Source organism: Camelus ferus, chromosome 9, assembly GCF_009834535.1.
Source record: "Camelus ferus isolate YT-003-E chromosome 9, BCGSAC_Cfer_1.0, whole genome shotgun sequence".
NCBI classification, from domain to species: Eukaryota; Metazoa; Chordata; class Mammalia; order Artiodactyla; family Camelidae; genus Camelus; species Camelus ferus.
This window is the reverse complement of record NC_045704.1, coordinates 20,314,055-20,333,699: the sequence shown is the minus strand read 5'-3', so window position 1 is coordinate 20,333,699 and position 19,645 is coordinate 20,314,055. Positions and strand designations below refer to the sequence as shown.

The 19,645-nt window shown below is 40.8% G+C and overlaps 1 protein-coding gene across 3 annotated transcripts in view; it reads left to right on the top strand.

The window, feature by feature from the left end:
- LOC106731228 (ankyrin repeat domain-containing protein 26-like) overlaps window positions 1-18,764 on the top strand; it is a 42,229-nt gene extending 23,465 nt beyond the window's left edge. For 2 of the 3 annotated variants that reach the window (XM_032487981.1, XM_032487980.1), the window contains exons 12-14: window positions 2,225-2,270; window positions 3,412-3,590; window positions 18,613-18,764. In XM_032487981.1, coding sequence (XP_032343872.1) covers window positions 2,225-2,270; window positions 3,412-3,566 — 201 coding nt within the window. In that variant the 3' untranslated portion in view covers window positions 3,567-3,590; window positions 18,613-18,764. Of the gene's footprint in view, window positions 1-2,224; window positions 2,271-3,411; window positions 3,591-18,612 lie in introns of those variants that run through there. The other variant, XM_032487983.1, reaches the window with a different exon arrangement.
- Window positions 18,765-19,645: the final 881 nt, after the last annotated feature.

Here is a 19,645-nt window from a genome sequence, read left to right as displayed (position 1 = left end):
TCGTTGTGGTGGAAGCAGATGGACCCCATATCTATTTTGCTAATATTTACACTCAGATTTCACATTCTAGCTTATTTCTGGGATGTTCTGTCCTACATGTCAGAAGCAATTTTACAGTTTTAGTCAATTGTGTTATTTATTATATTATTATAGAATACAAAAAGTTACAATTAGCCTGAGCAGATACATCACTGTTAGATTTTCTTGCACATAGAATTTTTTTCTAAGAACTGAAAACTTAATTCCATACAATATTATAACAGACAGAATTTCTCTGTTTTAAAGATTTTTTTATGTTCAAGAGTTTTAAGTATTGGTGTGCCAAACATGAAGCATGGCCATAATAGTTAATAAATGTCCTTCAAATCTATTTTAAATAGGAAGCCTAAATTTTACATTGATTGATTTTGGGCTTTTGGTGTATCCTGACACTTTCAAACATTTTCTAATGATTTATTTAAGTAATTTTTAAATTTCTCAACTATCCATTCAGTTTAGCAACCGTTTTTCTAAATGGGATTATTCCAGTGCACCAGAGCTAAAACGATTAATATTCCTAAGACTTTAACTTTTTACATGACACAGCACTGCGTCTCAGCAGAATCTGGTCACGTTTCTTTTAAAAGTAGCCTTCCAAGGCAGGGGACATCCACTCTGAATTTTAATTCTAATCAAACTATCACAGTAGTTAAGCTCATTTCTCATAAGGCAGAGGCACAGTTTAATGACCTTGTTTCTGGTATCAGTTCTCTGCCCTGTGGACTCCCTCCTGCCCTCATTTCATTTTGTGTGAATGGACAAGTGAGGAAGCGTGTTATCTTTTGTAAGACAATCACTTAAATTCCTCCAGTTCTTTTTCTTTCATTCACTCTTTTCTCTATACATAATTTTTCAGCTCCTTGATCAACAAATTCTTTCTCATTTCTTTCCTCTGCAGTAAAATACATGTATTTAATAGTTACAAACTGACAATATAGCTTTGCAGAGGAAAAGATAGTAATCTTACTTTCAATTCATGTAAAAGTGTGATCCACATTTTGCATAGTGTTATATGAAATTATTTCAATAAAGGCTTCTCCCTTCATCTGTTCGGCATTACTCACTTCGCAGGACCTGCCTGGCAGTGTTGTCACGTTGCTGATTGCATAAGGCCTCTCTAGAATGCTCTTGTCAGACAGTGTTATGGAAAACAGTCTCTGAAAATATTGGCAAACGGTAGCCCAAAATTTTATCTTTGCCCCTAACACTTACAAAGGCCTCAGCTCTCGTGTTACTGATATCACCACAGTGTTTATTATGTCTGGTGGACTATTTTAGTCCCTGTTTAGTGAGCGGGTGACTTTTATAAGAAAGATTTTTAAAAGAACACTCTAGATGGGGACACTTGTAGTTTGAAGGGTCCCCACACATTTCATAATTAGATACATAGCTAATTAAATCAAGTTTCATAAATTTGGCCCTAATTTCTAGAACGGGATTAAAGTTACAGTTAAAGAATTCTGTATTGTTTTCCTTGTTTCTAAGTCTAGGAAGTTGTGAATCAGAAACCAAGTTTGAAAACTGGTGCTAGCCTCTCCTTTTCTTTTCTTCAAGCAGGTTTTCTGACATAAATGTCTTAGTCATATACAGAGAGCATCATCCATTTGTTTAATTTGTTTGCCAGTAGAATTTTCACTTGACATTATAACAGAACCCCTTTCTTCATTTTATGTATCTACGATTCTGTGTTAAAAACATATTTAGCATAGAACACACCTTAAAATTTTAGTTTTATAAAAGTGCAGGAATGGAAAGCTCATTTTAAGGAAAAGTCCATTAAAGTTAAAAACAAAAACTGAACATTTATGAAGGGCAGTTTTTCTGAGTAGTGCAAAGTGATGCATTCAGTGTAGAACATGACTTGAATTGTTTAAACTCTTTGTGCTAATAAGATTGGACATCACCCTCTGAGATTATGTGTCTCCGACAGGGCAGTGTTTACTGTGATTTCCATCAGGGGAATCTAAGCCTTACATATATATGTTCTCTATTATGTAAAATCAAAGTAAGTAGGAATTTATTTTATTTTATTCATGTGGTCATTTTTCTATTTAAGCAATCCCCAAATTAGGTGAAGTTTCTAAAAGAATTATTTAAAGGCCACATTTCATAAGCTAGCTCTCATTCTTCTGATAGTGTTTCTTGTTTAACTTAAACATTAAAATTAATATTTGACTTATTTCAGATGCACAAGAAGTTGGAAAATAACACAGCTAGAGAAGTAAAAGAAGGTATGTTGCCAACAGTCCTGAATTTAGACACTGATTTCTGAAATGCTCTGTAAACAGTAAATGGCACCACTTTCTGCTGTTTGAATAACAGATACTACGTTAAATTGTTTTCTTACACGTATCTAATGAAAACTGTGAAAGCACAATTTCATTCATAGTGATAAATATACTTATTGCTCACTTCTTCATCATGATCCATAGCTTTAAAAAAGAAGTCTGTGTTCTCTATTTCTGGCTGTACCCTTCCTCTCCTGCTGGCCCTGTGGGCCTGTCACCTACACATGGCTACAGTTCTCAGAACACATGGAGGTCATCAGCTTCTCGTGTTTCTGATAGTGACTGAGGCCAACAACCCCAGACTCAAGCAATCACAGTTAATGCAGCTGTCACCTGGTGGATGACAGTTACATTTCCTGTCATTCAGTTTCTCACTGGTTAACATTTTGCCCTCAGGAAAAACTCCAACTTCCTTAGCTTGGAAGAAAAACACCCACAATTTGGCTCTTGCCAAAATGTTCAGCCGCGTCTCCTCCCCTGCTCCGCCCTCTGCTCCAGAGTCTGGTCAGACTGCTTCCAGCTCCGCGGGTGACCTTCCTGCCTCTGCTCTGTGTGTCTGCTTGTTACCTCTCCCCCCCCACACAATTTCTCCTCCTCCTTCAGGTATCTGCTTACATATCACGGCCACCAAAGAGTGGACAGTATTGACACAAAGCTGGACGTCCCTTCTGAGTGTTCCAACTGTGCCCTCTTTTATACCTGTCATGGCACATATGTCTCTGTGCCAAAATTGCCTGTTCATCTATTTTTCCAGTTTACAGTGCATGATTTTTCAAGGTGGACTGTGACCTCTTCTTCTTGCGATTCCAGTGTTTATCACAGTGCCTTAGCACATGGCTGCTGAGTAAATGAATGAGTAATGAGAAAACCAGGAGCTCTGATCCTCAGCCACAAGAGCAGTTAATTCAAAGTGCAACCCTGGGCAAAGTGTAGAGTAGTAATCTTGGGTTTGTGTTGTAATCATATGTAGGTATTTTTCATTCTTCTTAAAATTTAGAAAAGTCTCAGCTTAAAAAAAAACTGACATTTAGTTACCTATGAAGTATTTTAAATAAGGAATCTAATTCCTTCATTTTCTTTCCAGCTACTACGAAACTTCAGTCTGAGTCCTACCGAACTCCTCGAGGATCTTCAAAAGAGTCAAGATTAATTGAAGATATGCTTTTGAAAGCATGTAAAGAATATGAGGAGGTTTTGAAGAGAAAGTATCTGTTATACGATGTTACAGAGGAACAGTAAACATTTACCTGCTGGGCTGTTTGTGTAAAACTTTAGTTATTTCCCTTTAAGTAAGATATAGACAATGTTTATTAAAGGAAAATATTTTTGTATTATATGTGCATGATTAAAACTCATGCACATATAATGTGGTATTTTAAGCCACATTTCTCTGCATCTCATTGACTTGTAAGCCGATTTTGGGAATAAAACCCAGCACTTTGGGGTATTACATACTCAAACTGAGCCCGGATGCCAGCTGTTTAAACAACACCCAACCACCCACCAAACTTCTCATTGATATTGAGCAGTGTTGATTGTTAGGTTTTTTGAATTTTCCAGTGTTAATCACTGTATATAGGCCTGAAGATTTAGATGGACAGCATTCGGATCTGGTGTGGCTGCTGTCAGCGTTCTGATGGATCACAACAATCGTTACAGTGCCATCAAACTTTCTATATGCTGCCTTAAACACTGATTCACAGCTATTTCCTCAAGGAGAAAGGAAACCTGCCTCAGGCTTTTCATCTTCTCCATTTATTTACTTACTTTTTGGAAACAGTCTTAAAATTAGAGACAAGTTCTGAGCACCAGACTCAAGCGGACATTGTCACAAAACTGTCACGTCTACCATTCATTCTCCTAAGGCAATATTTATCTTTCCTAATTGTCACTTGTTCTACCATTAGCGCCTTTTCTCTCCCCTCTCACCAAGAAGTCATTTGTTTTTCAAAAAATGCCTTTCTCCTTTTCCTGTCACTTATTAAATTGTATATAAGCCTCCAATTCTAGCCACCCCTTCCAATCACATTTCTTTGTGAACTCTTGCATGCATTCATATGTAATTTTTTTCTCACAGTAATTGGCTTTAGTCAATTTAATTTGCAGTCTCCCAATCACTGAACCTAAGAGAGTAAAGGAAATATTCTCCTTCTCAACAATTTCCAAGAGCTAAAATTTTAATAACTCCTACTTACATCCTTTATTCCCTTTTCTGTCCTTGCAGTGTACTTACTTGGCAAAACTCCCAATGACACAACTGACTGATTACCATTCTTCCCCCTTAAGTTCCCCCAGGCATCTAAGTGCTGCTGAAGAAAACCACACACTGCCCAGCGATCCTACTACTTTTATTTAGTTAATTTGCATCTTCTTCCTTCTCAGTGATGATTTCAAATTTCCCTCTCTGTAAACATCTCCCTGTTTCTTCCCTCTCACTTGAAACAGACAGTCTTACTTCCGAGGACAAACTTCCTGAAAGATTTGCCTGCTTCCCAATCAGCAGTCTGTCCCCACCCATCTGGTGTGTCTTCCCCTTCCTCCATCCCCACACAACGAGTCACTGATGACACCCACGTCTAAATCAAAGTGACACCTTTCCAGCCCTTGTCTAACTGAACTTCTCATGCCTCCAGGCATTCCATGTAACCAACATCTGTAACTGACCGCTGCCTGCAGCAACCTCTTCAGTCTTTAGCTGAATATGATGTTGAAGTTGAGGGCTTCAGCCTTCTTGGTGAGTTCACTCAGTTTTTCCCTGGCTGTCTCCCAGGGGTATAAACAGGAAGTACACGTGTTATTCAATTTTTGTTTATTTTTCTCCTGTTAATCTGCCTCATGTCAGTTTAAATGTTAGACCAGCCAGATGAACCTAGAAGGGTAGAGGACTACTCCCCGGCCCCGCCCCAGCACGAGCCTGTGCTCATTTACAGCTGGCGTGGGCGCTGCCTCGCCTGCAGGGAAGAGATCGATGGCAAACACTGCTATTCCTACAGCACTAGCCAGTGAGCTGAAGCTCACCTGAATGTCTTCCAGGCTGAGGTGGGGTCACTGATCCTGGCAGCAGAAGGCTGCCTTTGTGAAAGAAAAATAAAAATGGAGTCTGCATTGCTTGAGAGGGCTCTCTAAGGAGGTGTGACTTATGCACATCTCAGCGCACAGAGAATCCAACCCTGTGAGCATTCATTGCCTTAATGAAGTCATCTGGAACACCTGCCAGAAACTTAAGATACTCATTAAGCCCCAACCCGAAAATAACCTGTGATTCCTTAAGGAAAAGGTTTCCTGCCTGGCTCACATCAGTAACAGCCACAATTCTCGTCTGGCAACTTTTGACAACCTCTTGGCTTTTTGTCTTTATAAGCCCCTGACTCCCGTCCTTGAGACACTCAGTTTTACCCAAACCTGTGTCTCCCAAGTTGCAATTTATTTCTTCCAGTTTTATTGAGATATAATTGACATGCAGCACTGCATTATAAGTTTCAGGCATACAGCATAACGACTTCATTTACACATATCGTTACATGATGACCGCAATGTACTTTACTATAACTATGAACATAACTATACAGCTGTCACTGGGATATAGTAAAATGATTAGTCAGGGTTCTCCAAGGGGGAAATGAAAATAATAGGAGATTATCCAACTCTCTGTCTATCTGTCTGTCTAGCTTTCTATCATGTCTGAAATCTGTAGGGTGGGCCTGCAGCCTGGAAATTCAGGTAAGAGTTAATGTTGCAGTCTTGAGTCTGAATTCCAAGGGACCATAGTCTGGAGATTCAGAGTGGGTTTCCACGCTTCAGTCATGAAAAGAATTCCCTCCACTTTGGGGAGCCTCAGCCTTTCCTCTGAAGGCCTTCAGCTGATTGGATGAGGCCCATCAACATTATGGAGGGTAATCAGCTGTATTCAAAGGTACTGATTTAAATGCTAATCACACCTGAAATACATGTTCACAGAAACCTCTAAACTGGTGTTTGAACAAACAACTGGGCATCATAATCTAACCAAGAGATATTTATGAGGAGTTGGAGAGATTTGTTCTAAGGGGAGATAAAGATTTGTTCCAGCAGGAAGTAATTTGCTCAGCGCAGTTCTCGGTCAGCTTTGGGCACCTGATAATCATGAAGTCTGATCTGATTTTCCCAGCTTGTGACTCTTTGTGTCCAGCAGATGGCGCGAAATGACCAGTCAGAGCTCAGACGCACAGGCTTATCTTTGGGAACAGGTGCGATGTATTTATGTATAGCCAGCATCTTAAACAAACCACTCATGTTGTCTGTGACTCTTTTTCTCCATTTTACTGAGACATGTGGATCAAAATGCGAAGTTCACAGGAAAATGGTTGTCTTTCCTGGAATGTGGTCATATTGAGGAATAATGAAAATGTTAAGTCAAACACAGAGACAGCCTAGTAAAATGGCACCTAAACACAGGTGTGGGGAACTCGTGTGTGAGTGTGTGTGTGTGTGTGTGTGTGAGAACTTGTGCTTCTGAGAAAGATTAAACAGGAGTGGAACTGATGAAAAATACTTCAAATAAAGGTAAAGATAAAATATTGTAGAAAAACCTGTAAAGGGAATAAATTTGGAGAAATGAAAGAAAAAAGCCAACTCGAGTGCGTGTGAGACCGGGCTACGTGGATGGAGTGTTAACACGGGAACCCCTGGAGAAAGGATCCATGCGCCCCAATAACAGGAGACCTGAGCTCCAAGTGAAGACCATGTAAGTGGAGGATTAGGAAAAAGACACCAAACCATCTGCAACCAATTCAATGGGATCCTTTATTTTATGGGGCTCTTCACTTCATTGTCACATAGACTAGGAACGATCCACATTACACGCAGCGTGTGTTCCAGGAGGCAGGCTTGAAGCTGTAGGCACTGAAAAAGGAACCTCCCTACCATGAAAAATGAGAGAAGAAAATCACAAGGCTGGGTTGGAATAGTACCTAATAACAGGAGGTGCTGGTAAGGAATCTCTCTGCAAGGTTTGACAGGGAATTTTGCATTTTCCCCTAGACGTCAAACTGAAAAACAAAAACAAACCCTGCTTCTTCCTTCCAGGTCCACACTGAGTCACAAGACTATTATTCATTTGAACTTTTAAAATGCATGGGTTCCTATTTATGTATTCTTGGTTCAAAGTAAAAGGTGAAATATGTAAACAGAGGTAGTTTGCAGGCGGGCTGTGAATGGTCTTGAGTGCCATGCTGAGGAACGTCAACTTAATCCTGTCTGCAAAAAGAAACTGCTGGGGAAGGCTGCAAAATGACTTGGGGCTTAAAATCTTCCCCTGGACACCTCAAGGTTTAAAAATCCCACTCTGGAGATCCCATGGTGTAGAAATCCCATCCTGGTGTAGAGAATGGATGGGTATAGCAAACATATTGGAAACAGAGATGCTTTTTTCAGAAAGTGCAGAAGACATGTGTGAGAGCTGTAGTGGAGGGCATACAGAGAGGTGGCTGTATCTGAGAGACGGAGCAGCTAGAATCAATAACACTTGGTGAATTACTGGATGTGGTGATTAAGGGAGAAGAAGGAATCAAAGATGACTCAGATTTCCAGAGAGACCAACTAGCTGAAGGGCAAGGCTATTAGCCTAGATCAGGGACACGGGAAGAGGATAAGTTGGGGATGAGATAAGTTTTTTTCAATCTAAAATTTAAAGAATCTGTATTATGCGCCAGGGCTTTGCTGGTACTGAACATGCATCACACTTAATCTCAACAGCATTCTGATGGAAGTCTTGTCATCAACCCCATTTGACAAAGGAGGAGATGGAACCACAGAGAGGTTAAGTGCCTTGCTGTGGGCAGCCAGCTCTCTTGTGGCGGGGAGGCGGGCAGCAAGGGCTCTCGCTCTTTAACTGTGCCCACCTGTCTGAGATGAATTGTGAGCATGTTGAGGAGGTGGCGATCTGGGGCTATCTAATTGTTGGTATAAAATTGGCAGATGAAAATCTATTTCCTTTTATGCTTTGTTTTTATTTTCCTTCCATTTACATGTCAGTATTTATCAAGGCTTGACGTGGAGCCCCATGTTCTTTTCTTTGTATGTTGTATCCATTTTCATCCACACTTTCACACCCACGCACTGACTCCCGAGCACTGATCTCAGTCCTTGACAAACAGCTATTTATCTCCAGCTGCCTGTTAAGCATTTCTAATGGCATGACTGCTGCCATAAAAATATTTAATCCCTAACTGATGGTGTAGGGTCTAGTAACCAGCTGTGTCAACCTGGAACAGTCATATATCTTTTCAGATCTTCAGAGTTTTCTTGGCTGACAAGAGGTGGTTGGAAGTTGAGTATCTAGAGTACAAGGCCTTACAGCCTAGGAGAAGCCTTAGATACCTAAATATTGATAAAACCTCCTTACGCTGCCTAGGTTCCTGTAGTTCTAATTTGTGCTGTTCAATACAGTTTAAACTTAAATTCTATATAGTTAAAAACTCTCTTCCTCGGACTCACTAGCCATATTTAAATGCTCAGTTGTCATATTGTGACTAGCGGCTACCGTAACAAACAATGCTGACACAGAACATTTTTGTCATTACAGAATGTTATTCTGGATGGCTCTATAAATTAACCAAACATTGCATTTAAAGCCAAAACTATCTTCCTCTCCATTAGCTCAAACTTCATACTTCCTTTGTCTCATGTAGCATATGACACCACTGCTACGGGCTGAGTAGGGTCCCCTACCAACCCCGGCCCAGGTTCATATGATGAAGCTCTAGTCCCCCCACCACAATGTGACTGTATTTGAAGACAGAGCCTTTAGAGAGAGAATTACAGTTAAATGCGATCACAGCATGGGACCCTAATCCAATAGGGCTGGCTTCCTTATAAGAAGAGAAGGGACCCCGTCTCACAGCAAGGGCATAGCGGAAAGGCCAGGTGAGGACTCAGTGAGAAGGGAGCCACCTGTAAGCCAGGAACAAAGTTCTCACCAGAAACCATCCGTGATGGCACCTTGATCTTGAATTTTTGCATTTCAGAACTATGAGAAAATAAATGTCTTGTTTAAGCCACCCAGTCGGGCTTTCCATTATGAAAGCACAAGCAGGTTAATACAAATGTTCTCTAAGAGACCTGACCGGGTAGGAAGTCCAGGTATGAAGGAAAGAGTTGCCTCTGCTTCTGCCCACACCTCCATATCTAACCCTAACGCCTTTGTCTTCTCTTTTAAATTGATGTTTTCTTTTGCATTTGTCTTGAATATTCTCTTTCCATTTCCACCACTAACATTGCATCATCTCATGTTTGACATGCTGAGCTACGTGGCATCACTCTCCCCAACTACTACTTGCAATTTATAAATTAATCTCACTAAAAGATTGTTTTCAATAATATGTTAATTTTTGTCATCAAGCTTCAGAGGTTCTTGATGAACTCTAGGACAAAGCCCAAGCTTCCTATCTGAAGATTCATAGTGCGGCCCCTATCTACTCCTTTTTTAAAAAATTAGATATAATTGACATAAAACATATTAGTTTTAGATGCACAACATAATAATTCAGTATTTGTATACATTGTGAAACGATCACCACATAAGTCTGGTTGCCATCTTCCACCATTCTTAGTTATGAAAAACACACATTTTCTTAATGCCTCCCCCCCACGCAGTACGCACTCTGAACCAACTGATCCTCCGGCTCGTTTCTACACTTTGACAATCACCGACCTTGCTCCTTGCTCACGTGTCCTGTCCCAGGAGGCAAGTGGATCCTGCTCTATGTTCCGACTATTCCAACTCCTCATTGTCCATCACCCATCACCCCCAGCGCAGCCCACAACTCCCTCTCTTTCTTGGAAACTTGACTCGTCACTACCAGCAACAGAATCATAACAGAAATTACAATAAAAACAACTTACGGAATGATTACTGTCAGCCAGCGACTGTGCTTAGGAGTTTATTTTATGTACTTTTTCATAAAAACACTCTGCAATCAACATCACTGTCACCGATTTTAAATGGAAGAACTGAGGATCCTATTGCCCAAGTGAAGGCAAGCCTTAGCTTATCCCTCTTTGTTACACTCTCTCCTTAATGCTGATTTAGTGTTTGGTCCCAGAATAGTTGTCTTGTTTTCCCTACTAGCCTGGAAGCTTCCGAAGGCAAGTCCGCATCTAACACACTTCAATCAGGCATCAAAGCCGATCTCCAACTGTCCCGCTTTTCTCCCCACTTAGCTTTCTAAATCCCATCCCTGGAAGGCTGACATTCCTCACATATCAGCCTTAGGCTCGCTGCTCTTTCTTGCTCTATGCACTTTGCATTGTCACTACATGAGCTCTTGGCTCCACCACCAACTGTATGTGTGGTTCAGGCCCGCCTGGCCTACTCCTCTGGTAGAAAATACCTGTATGGAGAGAAAGGCTGGAATCCATCAGCAGCCGTAGAACTCTTTTGTGACCTCTGGCAGGGCCAACACTGGTAGGAGGATAGTGAGACCCTGAGGATGTGAACTTTAAGGAGATGCTCCCACAGGATTGTGGACTTGCTGACCCTGAACTTTCATGACCCTGAGGAAAAGTCTGCCCTTGACCTGTGGGGTCGGCCTAGGGAACATGCTTGGTACACCAACAGTGTTGGCTGTAGTCCTGTAGGTCTTTGGAATGTACTGTAATATACTACATTTTCCCTTGTTGTATAGTTAGTGCTATGCTGGGCTTTCCCTTTGTTACATGTTAAGTTTCTTGAGAACAGAAACTCAGTTATCTCTTTAAACCCTCCCCGCCAGTGCTTTATAACACACCAGCCACCCCCCCCCCAAAAAAAGTGGTTGCAATGTTGATTTGAATTCCCTCTTTTTTTGAACTATCCCTGCGGTGGAAGCCTATGAGAGCTCCCATTCCCTTTACCCCTATGAGTTACACCCTGGACCCAGAGAGATATCTATAAAAGATTTAGGGACTGCAGGGAGTCAATGGAGGAACAGGCACAGGAAGCAGCACTTAAAGAACTAGAGCCAGAACAGTGGTTCTCAGTGTGGTCCCTGGATCCACAGCCTCAGCCTGACCTGGGAACATGTTAGAAACGCAAGCTCCCAGGCCCCAGCCAGAAATACTGAGTCAAAAACTCTGGGAATGGGGGCCTTAGACCATGTCTTTATAAGCCCTTGAGTGATTCTAAGCTGAAGAATGATCAGGTAGTGAATCAACCTTAGGGCCACAAAGGATTTCTTGGAGTGAGCCAGAGGGAAGAAACTGTAACCTTAGAATATTAGTCTTGTTGAGTAGCAGCGCTGAGAGAGACTGACTGACCCTGGGGAATGCGCTTTTATTAAAGAAACAAATTGAAATCTGAGATGCTTTTGACACTAAAGAAAAGGGTTTCTTTTATAGACAGTTTCAACCTGTTCAATAGAAACTCAACGGAAAGGATCCTGAAGAGACTGATGTGTCAGGGGACACTCAGGATAGGACAAGCCAGCTCAGAGGAGAAGCGGATGTCAGAGCAGACACGGAAGCTCAGCGGGGAGCCAGAGCCTGGCACGGATACATGACTCTGTCCCCAGATGCAGAGAGTCTTCAGCTTGGTCCCTGTAAAGACACAGAGGAAATGGCAGAGTTTGAAAGCCTGGGAGGAAAGGATGTGTTTAAGACTGTGAGTTTCAGAGAGCATAAAATGACTCAAGAGGCAGGCTGCACTTAGGACTAGGAAACCAGTAATATTCATGCCAGGCTCATCCAGGTGGGGGAACTGGCTGTTCCCAGATATTAGGCCTTGTGTTAGTCAGGTTTTTCTGGAAAACAAGAGGGGGTGTGTGTTTGTCTGCATGTGTGTAGGGGGAGAGAGGGAGGGAGAGAGAGAAAGAGAGAGAGGGAGAAAGAGAGAGAATGAGAGTTTGATCTGTTGATTTTAAAGAATTGGTTCCCATGATTGTAAGAGGCTTTGTGAGTCCAAAATCTGATGGAATATGTTGGCAGGCTGGAGACTCCAGGAAGAGTTGCAGTTCAAGTCCAAAGACAGTCTACTGGCGGAATTCCTTCTTGCTGGGTTAGGGAGATGTAGGGTGGGGCTGGGGTCTTTGTTCTATTGAGCCCTTTGACTGATTAGATGAGGCCCACCTATATGATGGAGGGCAATCTGCTTTGCTCTAAGTCCATCAATTAAATATTCATCTTATTCAAAAAACACCCTCACAAGAAACATCAAGAACAACGTTTGACCAAATATCTGGACACCATAGCCCAGGCAAGTTGATATATAAAATTAACTACCATGGGCCTACATTCAGGACAGCTGCCTGCTAGCAGGCTGGTGGTCGTGGTGCGAGTGTCTGGTGCACTGCTACTGTGCTGAACAACTCAGAGGAGCAGAGATCCCAGTAAAGGGATGCACTACTTTCTTGGTGTTTGGCTCATTTCAATTTATAAGCTGGGTGTGTATAATACTCTAGTTAGAGGAAGGAATGAATTATATAAATTTCTATAAATAAATCAAGTGTTAATAATTCTTTAATTGTTTGAGACACCATATCTAAAATATTAAATTTTTATCCCCCTTTGCCATTCTCTTACTCAAGACTGTCCTAATTTTTAGATCCTCTACCTCAACATAATTTCATTGCTTTTCAGGCACTTCCTGATTACGCTTCCTCTGTTTTGACTCTATTTTCCTTGCCTTGTTTATTTCTTTATTGTCTATAAAAATTAACAGGCATTTGGACTATTCTAATTTTTTATTATTATGAATAACATTTCTATGAGCATTTATATGTAAGTGTTTTGATATATACGCCGGCTCATTTCTGTTGGGGCTATTCCTAAAAGAGACATACATGCAAGTATGCAATTTCATTAGACTATATAATACAAGTTTCTTCAGGCTCTGTCTGAGTATTCTAGGTGCTCTACATTTTCCACCAACACCTGGTAGTGTTAATCTTGCCATTCCAGTGGGTTTGAGGTGAATATTTAATTGTGGTTTTAATTTGCATTCTCTGAGTATTAATAAGTTTGAATTCCCTTTCATTTGTTTGCTGGCTATTTTGATATCTTTCGGGGGGTGGGAAGTACCCATTCAAATCTCTTACCCTTTTCTTTTTTTCTATTGGATTTTTCTATCTTCTTATTGATTTTTTGGTCTTTCTTTATGTATTTTTTATACAAATTCCTTTGTGGCTTATAGGCATTGTGTTTATCTTCCCTGAATTTGTGGCTTGACTTTTTACTCTAAATTGTATCCTTTGATAAACAGAAGATCTTAATTCGAATGTGGTCCAATTTATCAGTCTTTTTTTGTATGGTAAGTGCTTTTGTGTCTTGTTTAAGAAATCCTTCTTCAACCCCAAAGTAGTGGGGGCTTGGTTATGTTAGATACTCATAGAAATTTTATCTTTTATGACTCACATTAGATAAACTATCACTTGGAATTAATTGTATGTAAGGTATGAGGTAGTGTCAAGGTTAATTTTTTCCAGTGTGTTCCAGGTTGAGTTCCCTAGCAAACAGAATCTGGGACTCTAAGATTTGTGTGCAGAAGTTTTACTGGGGTAAACTTCTGAGAGGGAGTATACGGAGTTAGATGGGGTGGAGGGAGACTTAAGTTTGAGGATGCAGTTGCTTTCATGACCTAAGCTGTTCCCAAGGGGAACTCTTAAACTAGAATGGTCCTTGAGAGGCCAATCCAGGAAGGGTCAGGACTTTCCATACTTGCGTTGACCAGTCATTGATGTAGGAGTATCCTCAGGGAGAGAGAATCATCTTGGAAGAAGCTGCTTTCTTTGGCTATGGGAAATTCCCAGGAGGAGAGGCAGCTGTGAGCAGTGAGCAGCCATCTAACTCTCCCAGCTACCAGAACAATGAGTACCTCAGGCCTGAAAGGGCATCTGAGTAATCCAGGTGACTCGGTACCATTTATTGAGAAGAGTGTCCTATTCCCACTGTTCTGCAGTGCCACCTTTGTCATAGGTCAAGTGACCACATGCGTGGGTCTGACTTTTGAACTCTATTCTGTTCCATTGGTCTCTGCCAATCCTTGATGCAGTACCACGGTGTCATAATTACTGCAGATTTATCATAAGTTTTCATGTCTCGGACACTTTTTTTTCAAGATTGTTTTGGCTATTCTTGGCCCTTTGCAATGCTACTGTAGTCGTAGAACTAGTCCGTCAATGATCACACATACAAAATGTCTGCTTGGTTTTTGACTGGGTTTACACTGAATCTATGGCTTTAATTAGAGGATAACTGACATTTTAGAAACATGGAGTCTTGTAATTCACAAACTTGATCTATCCCTCCTCCTGTTTTGCCTTTAATTCCACTAAATAATATTTTATAGTTTTCTGTGTAGAGTCCTTGAAAATCTTTTCCCTTCCTTTTTTCTGATGCTGCTGTAAATTTAAAAAAAAAATTCACATTCGAACTATTTACACTGCTATAAAATTACAACTGATTTTTCTATATTGCCATTATATCTGGCAGCTTTCTTAAACTTATTTACTAGTTCAAATACTCAATCTGTAGGTTATTCTGAATTTCATACATGGATATTTATGTTGTCATTGAAAAATGACAGTTTTCTATCTTCTTTTCCACTACTTAACTCTTTTAATTTCTCTTCCTTATTTTAGGAACTCTGACTGAATGAAAATAAAATATCAGGTTTAAGAGCCATAGTAGGTAATTATAGCACAATTGAATTAACATTTTATTGAAGGACAGTTAAATTGGTCTTCTCTTTCCTATAAATAATGCTGCAGTGAGTATAATTTCACACATGCTTTTGTGCAGTTGCCTCATTCATTCATTAGAATGTATTCCTGGATTTTTTGGAATACTCAAATCAACAATTAAATCAAATGCACATAAAATATGTTTAAAATATTTTTATAACATGTATATGTGGTTACCAGACAACCATGCATTTTCTTAGTAACTTCTGCTTTGAGTTACAAGGGATCACATTGTTATGGAAAAAAGTGTAGGGTCTTCAAATGTACATTTAGAAAAAGAACTTTTGTGTGACATGAGTTTATATTCTCCTTTGTATGTGTGACTTAAGTTACTCTAACTTCCAAGGATTCATATGACCTTACTGTATTTTTATAAATCTCTTTCATAGTGTAAAAACTGCCTGATCTCTTGACCTAAAGAAAAATGCATTTTCCAAACATTTTCTTTTGATACTGCAAAAAGAAAGAAGAGAGAAAGGGGTGGGAGGGACAGAGTGAGAGAAAGAACAAAAGTGAGGGGAGTATGGATAAACTATTTGACACCTTAATTCCTACCTTGCCCACTGCCTCCAATTTCAAGGTAATAGACTAATTCATTGCCTCTTGGCCAGTAAAACAGGTGGAAAGCAGAACCATCTGTAGAATGTTCTGGCTTTGTTTGAAACAGTTTAATCCCACTGAGAACAATAATTCCCCAGAAAAAAGTTCCCCTCGTCTAGTGTTAGAAGAGGTTCATAATTTCAGAGACGTAGCGCCCCAGGTCCTGTTTACAGAAGATGCCTCAGGGAGGCAGCAAGATCTCATAGAGGAATATTGGCACAGAGATTACAACGGGATTCTCAGATAAAATACAGGACATCCAGTTAAGTATGAAATTCACATAGACAGTCTTTTTTTGTATAAGTATGTTCCAAATATTGCATGGAGCATACTTAAAAGACTGATTTGCTGTTTATCTGAAATTCAAATGTAATTGAGTGTCTTTTTTTTGTTGTTATTATTATTATTTTTGCTCAACTTGGCAACCCTAGATCGCAGGCACTTTAGAGCTCAGCTTTGCATCAGACAGGGATGCCTGAGGCCCACGTGTAGTGTGGCATGCGTCAGAGAGCCACCAGGTCTGGGTCTGCACAAACAGGGACAGCACATATCTTGGTACTAAGTGGAGATAAACAGACAACTGAGGACTAAGACCCTCCAATTGGTCACTGTGTGAAGCCTTCGAACCAGGGTCCAATCTGGTGTGGGATGGGTAGATTTTTCCAAAATGTCTGAGGCTGAATTTCTGATTTGATTGTTGAGATGAAATAGTCACATAAAATTATATTGTTCCCTAGGATATTTTAAAGCCATATTCCATTCACATCTGAGTTAGTAAACTGTCATTCTTACCTTGTGATGATGCAAAACCAAACCAGAAAAGTCTGGAGTTTCAAAATCTAGGTGATTCGTGTCTTAACTTTTTTTTTCCGCAATGGTCAGAGCTCTAGAAAAAGGTTTGTTTGAACCAGTCAGGAGTGGAACTAAGGATTCAGGGTGATGGCATGGTGATGACTACCTTTTTCTGCATCTGAAGATGTCCTCATGTGGTTGCCCTGTTGTCCCCGAGGTGCCTCTGAGTTGCAGAGGACAGGGTAGGAGGCAGAGATCTGCCCAGCTGGGACCTGCAGGGCGTGCACGCAGCTTATCCTGCCCACTCATGGGCAGCACTCCCGCAGCCACCTCAGAGCTGCACGACAGGAGTGGGAGATGCTAGTAAGTGTTGGTCACAAAGAAAGTGGCCATGACCAGAATCTGAAAACTCAAATGCAAACTCAACACAAACTCAAAAAACCTAGTGCAAATTAAAAAAAAAAACCAAATGAGTGCGGTTTCCCAGGGAGATCTGTGTGTAGGTGAAAACCACCCCCAAGGAGTACGTGTTGTTCGTTATGACAGCACTTTGACTCCAATTTGCACGTGGCTCTTGTGACCCTGGTGTGTTCAGCTGGACCATGAGCTTTTGCAAGGACCCCATTTGTCCCCAAGACTTTGAAGGCTAGTCTGAAGGCAGCCAGGCTGTTTCCTTGGCCATTTTCCTTCCTGGCTCACTTCCTAAACTTTAATGCCTTACCAATCCTACACTACCGCAATGCCTTACTTATTGACAGTAAGAAAATCAAGCAAAATTAAACCAAAACCCACAAAAGTCAAACCCAGCCAGGGAAAGATCATTCATGAGCAATAACTTAGAGATCTTGGAAAGACCCAGCATGGCCAGGCTCACCTGCCTTCTCACTGCTACTTTCCCCAGCTCCCCTCTGATTTCTTCACGACCTTTGATTGGAGGTTGTTTTAACTGATTTCTCCGTGTGAGGATGTTGGGGAGAAGAGGTGCTTTTCTCACTAAGAAGATCCTGGGACCGTATTTTTACTTCAGAGGCTCAAATGACAAGTTTAAATAAGGATAAAGAATCCAAAAGAGGAATTCAGGTAGGTACATTATGCAGAGACAAGATTTAAAAAAATATATATCCTCTTCACTCTTCACATATCTACTCATTAGCACTACAGCTCAGTTTTCTCCTGGTCCTTGTCCCAAATCTGCCACCATCCAAGGAGGAAGGGTGTGTGAGGGTGGGGGAAACCCAGCGTCCTCAATAGACGTTGTAATACAAAGCCAGTAAATTGGAGGTGAAAACTACTTCCTAATAATTTGCAGGAAGCTGTGTCCTGTTTTTTAGGAATTCACCAGTTCAGAACTCATTTGGCAGCACAGGGACCTATTTCTGGGCTTTTTTTTTTTTTTTTTTTTTTTTTTTTTAACCTAAGAACTACTCTTCCAATGACCTCTAGGTCAAATTTTAGAGACTAGTTTACTGATGATCAAGGAACTGGTATATGAAGTCTAAAATCCTCTGCCCTAGTATATGAAGTCTAAAATCCTCTGCCCGTATTTAAGAGGTACCCTGGGATCTGGACTTTCTCATTTCAATTCCTAGTATACTTGGAATGTGTTAAGTAGTAAAAAGCTTCACTTTAAGAAAATACTAGGAGTAAAGATTATTATTAGGTTGTACTGAAAATATGGCTATTTTTCCAGCTTGCTGATATATCTAGCTGTCCTCCCACCATCTCTCACTAACCAGCAGTTTGTTCCCACAGTATTTTGATGTTTGAACAAAGGCCCACCCTCCCCACTGCCCTCGCCAGGCAGGGCTTCTCTCTGCTGTTATCAGAGAGAGATCTGACCTGATAACTTTGACTTCTAAATGAACACTGAAATCAGACCCTCTGGGGCATCAAGCTGGTTTCTCCTTCCAGGTACTGTGGCACACCTTAAATCCTTCTTAAGGAAGGAGGACTGGAGCAGTACCCTGTGCCCTTCTGGCAGGAGAGAACCTCATGCACTTTATCTTTTCTCTTTCCCATCTCTTGTCTGAGGGAATCCCAGGAATAGCTAATATTGTCAAATATGTCAGTGGCTTCCTCTTTATATCTGGTCTTCAGGTGCCATAATTATCATAATATATATCATTAAATATGTCAGATTCAATTTGTGGTAAATCTTATCTCATTTCAATGTTACTATTTATTTGTGTTTTAAAATCCAGGAGAGTTTCATCTGGAACCAGGCTGTCCTGTCATTGATCCGAACTGGCTTTCTGGAGAATTACGTTGTGCCTCTGTGATCTTGCTGTGTACCCCGTGCTGGAAGCTTTGCTCCCTTCCCGGTGGGTATACACTTCTCATTTCCTCAGCCTTCTGTTCATGATTTGTGGATGAGGATGATGTTGGCTCCATCTGGAGAGTGGCTCAGCCAGTCTTTGAGAAGACACACTGGGGGCCTGGAAATAGTGCTCTGGACACAGACTGATAGGGATGAGAAGAAGGATCTGGACTCTTAGAAAGTGAAATCAAATTTCAGCCTGAAGTGGTTTGCATCAGAGATGAACAACTGTCATTCACACAGAGATCTAGTTGAAGGCAGGCACTGCCAATCTTTCTTGATCTCAAATACCTCCCCCAGAGGCCTGTCTGAGCACTGAAACTTTCCACAAGTAGATGGTTGGCTGTTGGGCTAAGTCAGCCAGAAAAGCTGACTGTGTTACTCAGGAAGAGTAGTAAGTTGGCAACTACTAGAACATTTGTACCATTGCTTTGCCAGATTCATCAGCCCAGAGAATTGCAAAGGGGGGGGCAGATAGCCTGTGGGGATAATTTATTTGGGGACAAGGCTATAGAAGCAATGAAAAGTGACAGTGATTTCTTTCCTTCCCTTCTGTTCCCTCACCTTTTCTTTCTTAAGCTCCTTTAATTGACCTCAGGACTTTGGCTTTACTGTCATCCTTTGTCCAATATGCTTTCATCATTAGTCAGTGCATGATCTGACTTATTTATTTAATTATTTTAAATAAGCAGTCATGAATCTAGTGCCCACCTCATTTTCAATGCCTTACTCCACCCATGGAGGTCAGCGATCTCCCTGAATCCTGTGTTCATAATTTCCTTGCATTTATTTTCATCTGTTTGAGAATAACACAATTCATTCACCTGTTCTCCTGTGGTTGAGCAGCTAGGTTTTTCTAGGGTTTTGCTGTTTTAACAGTGATGCTATTAACATTGTGGTAAATATCACAGGGTACA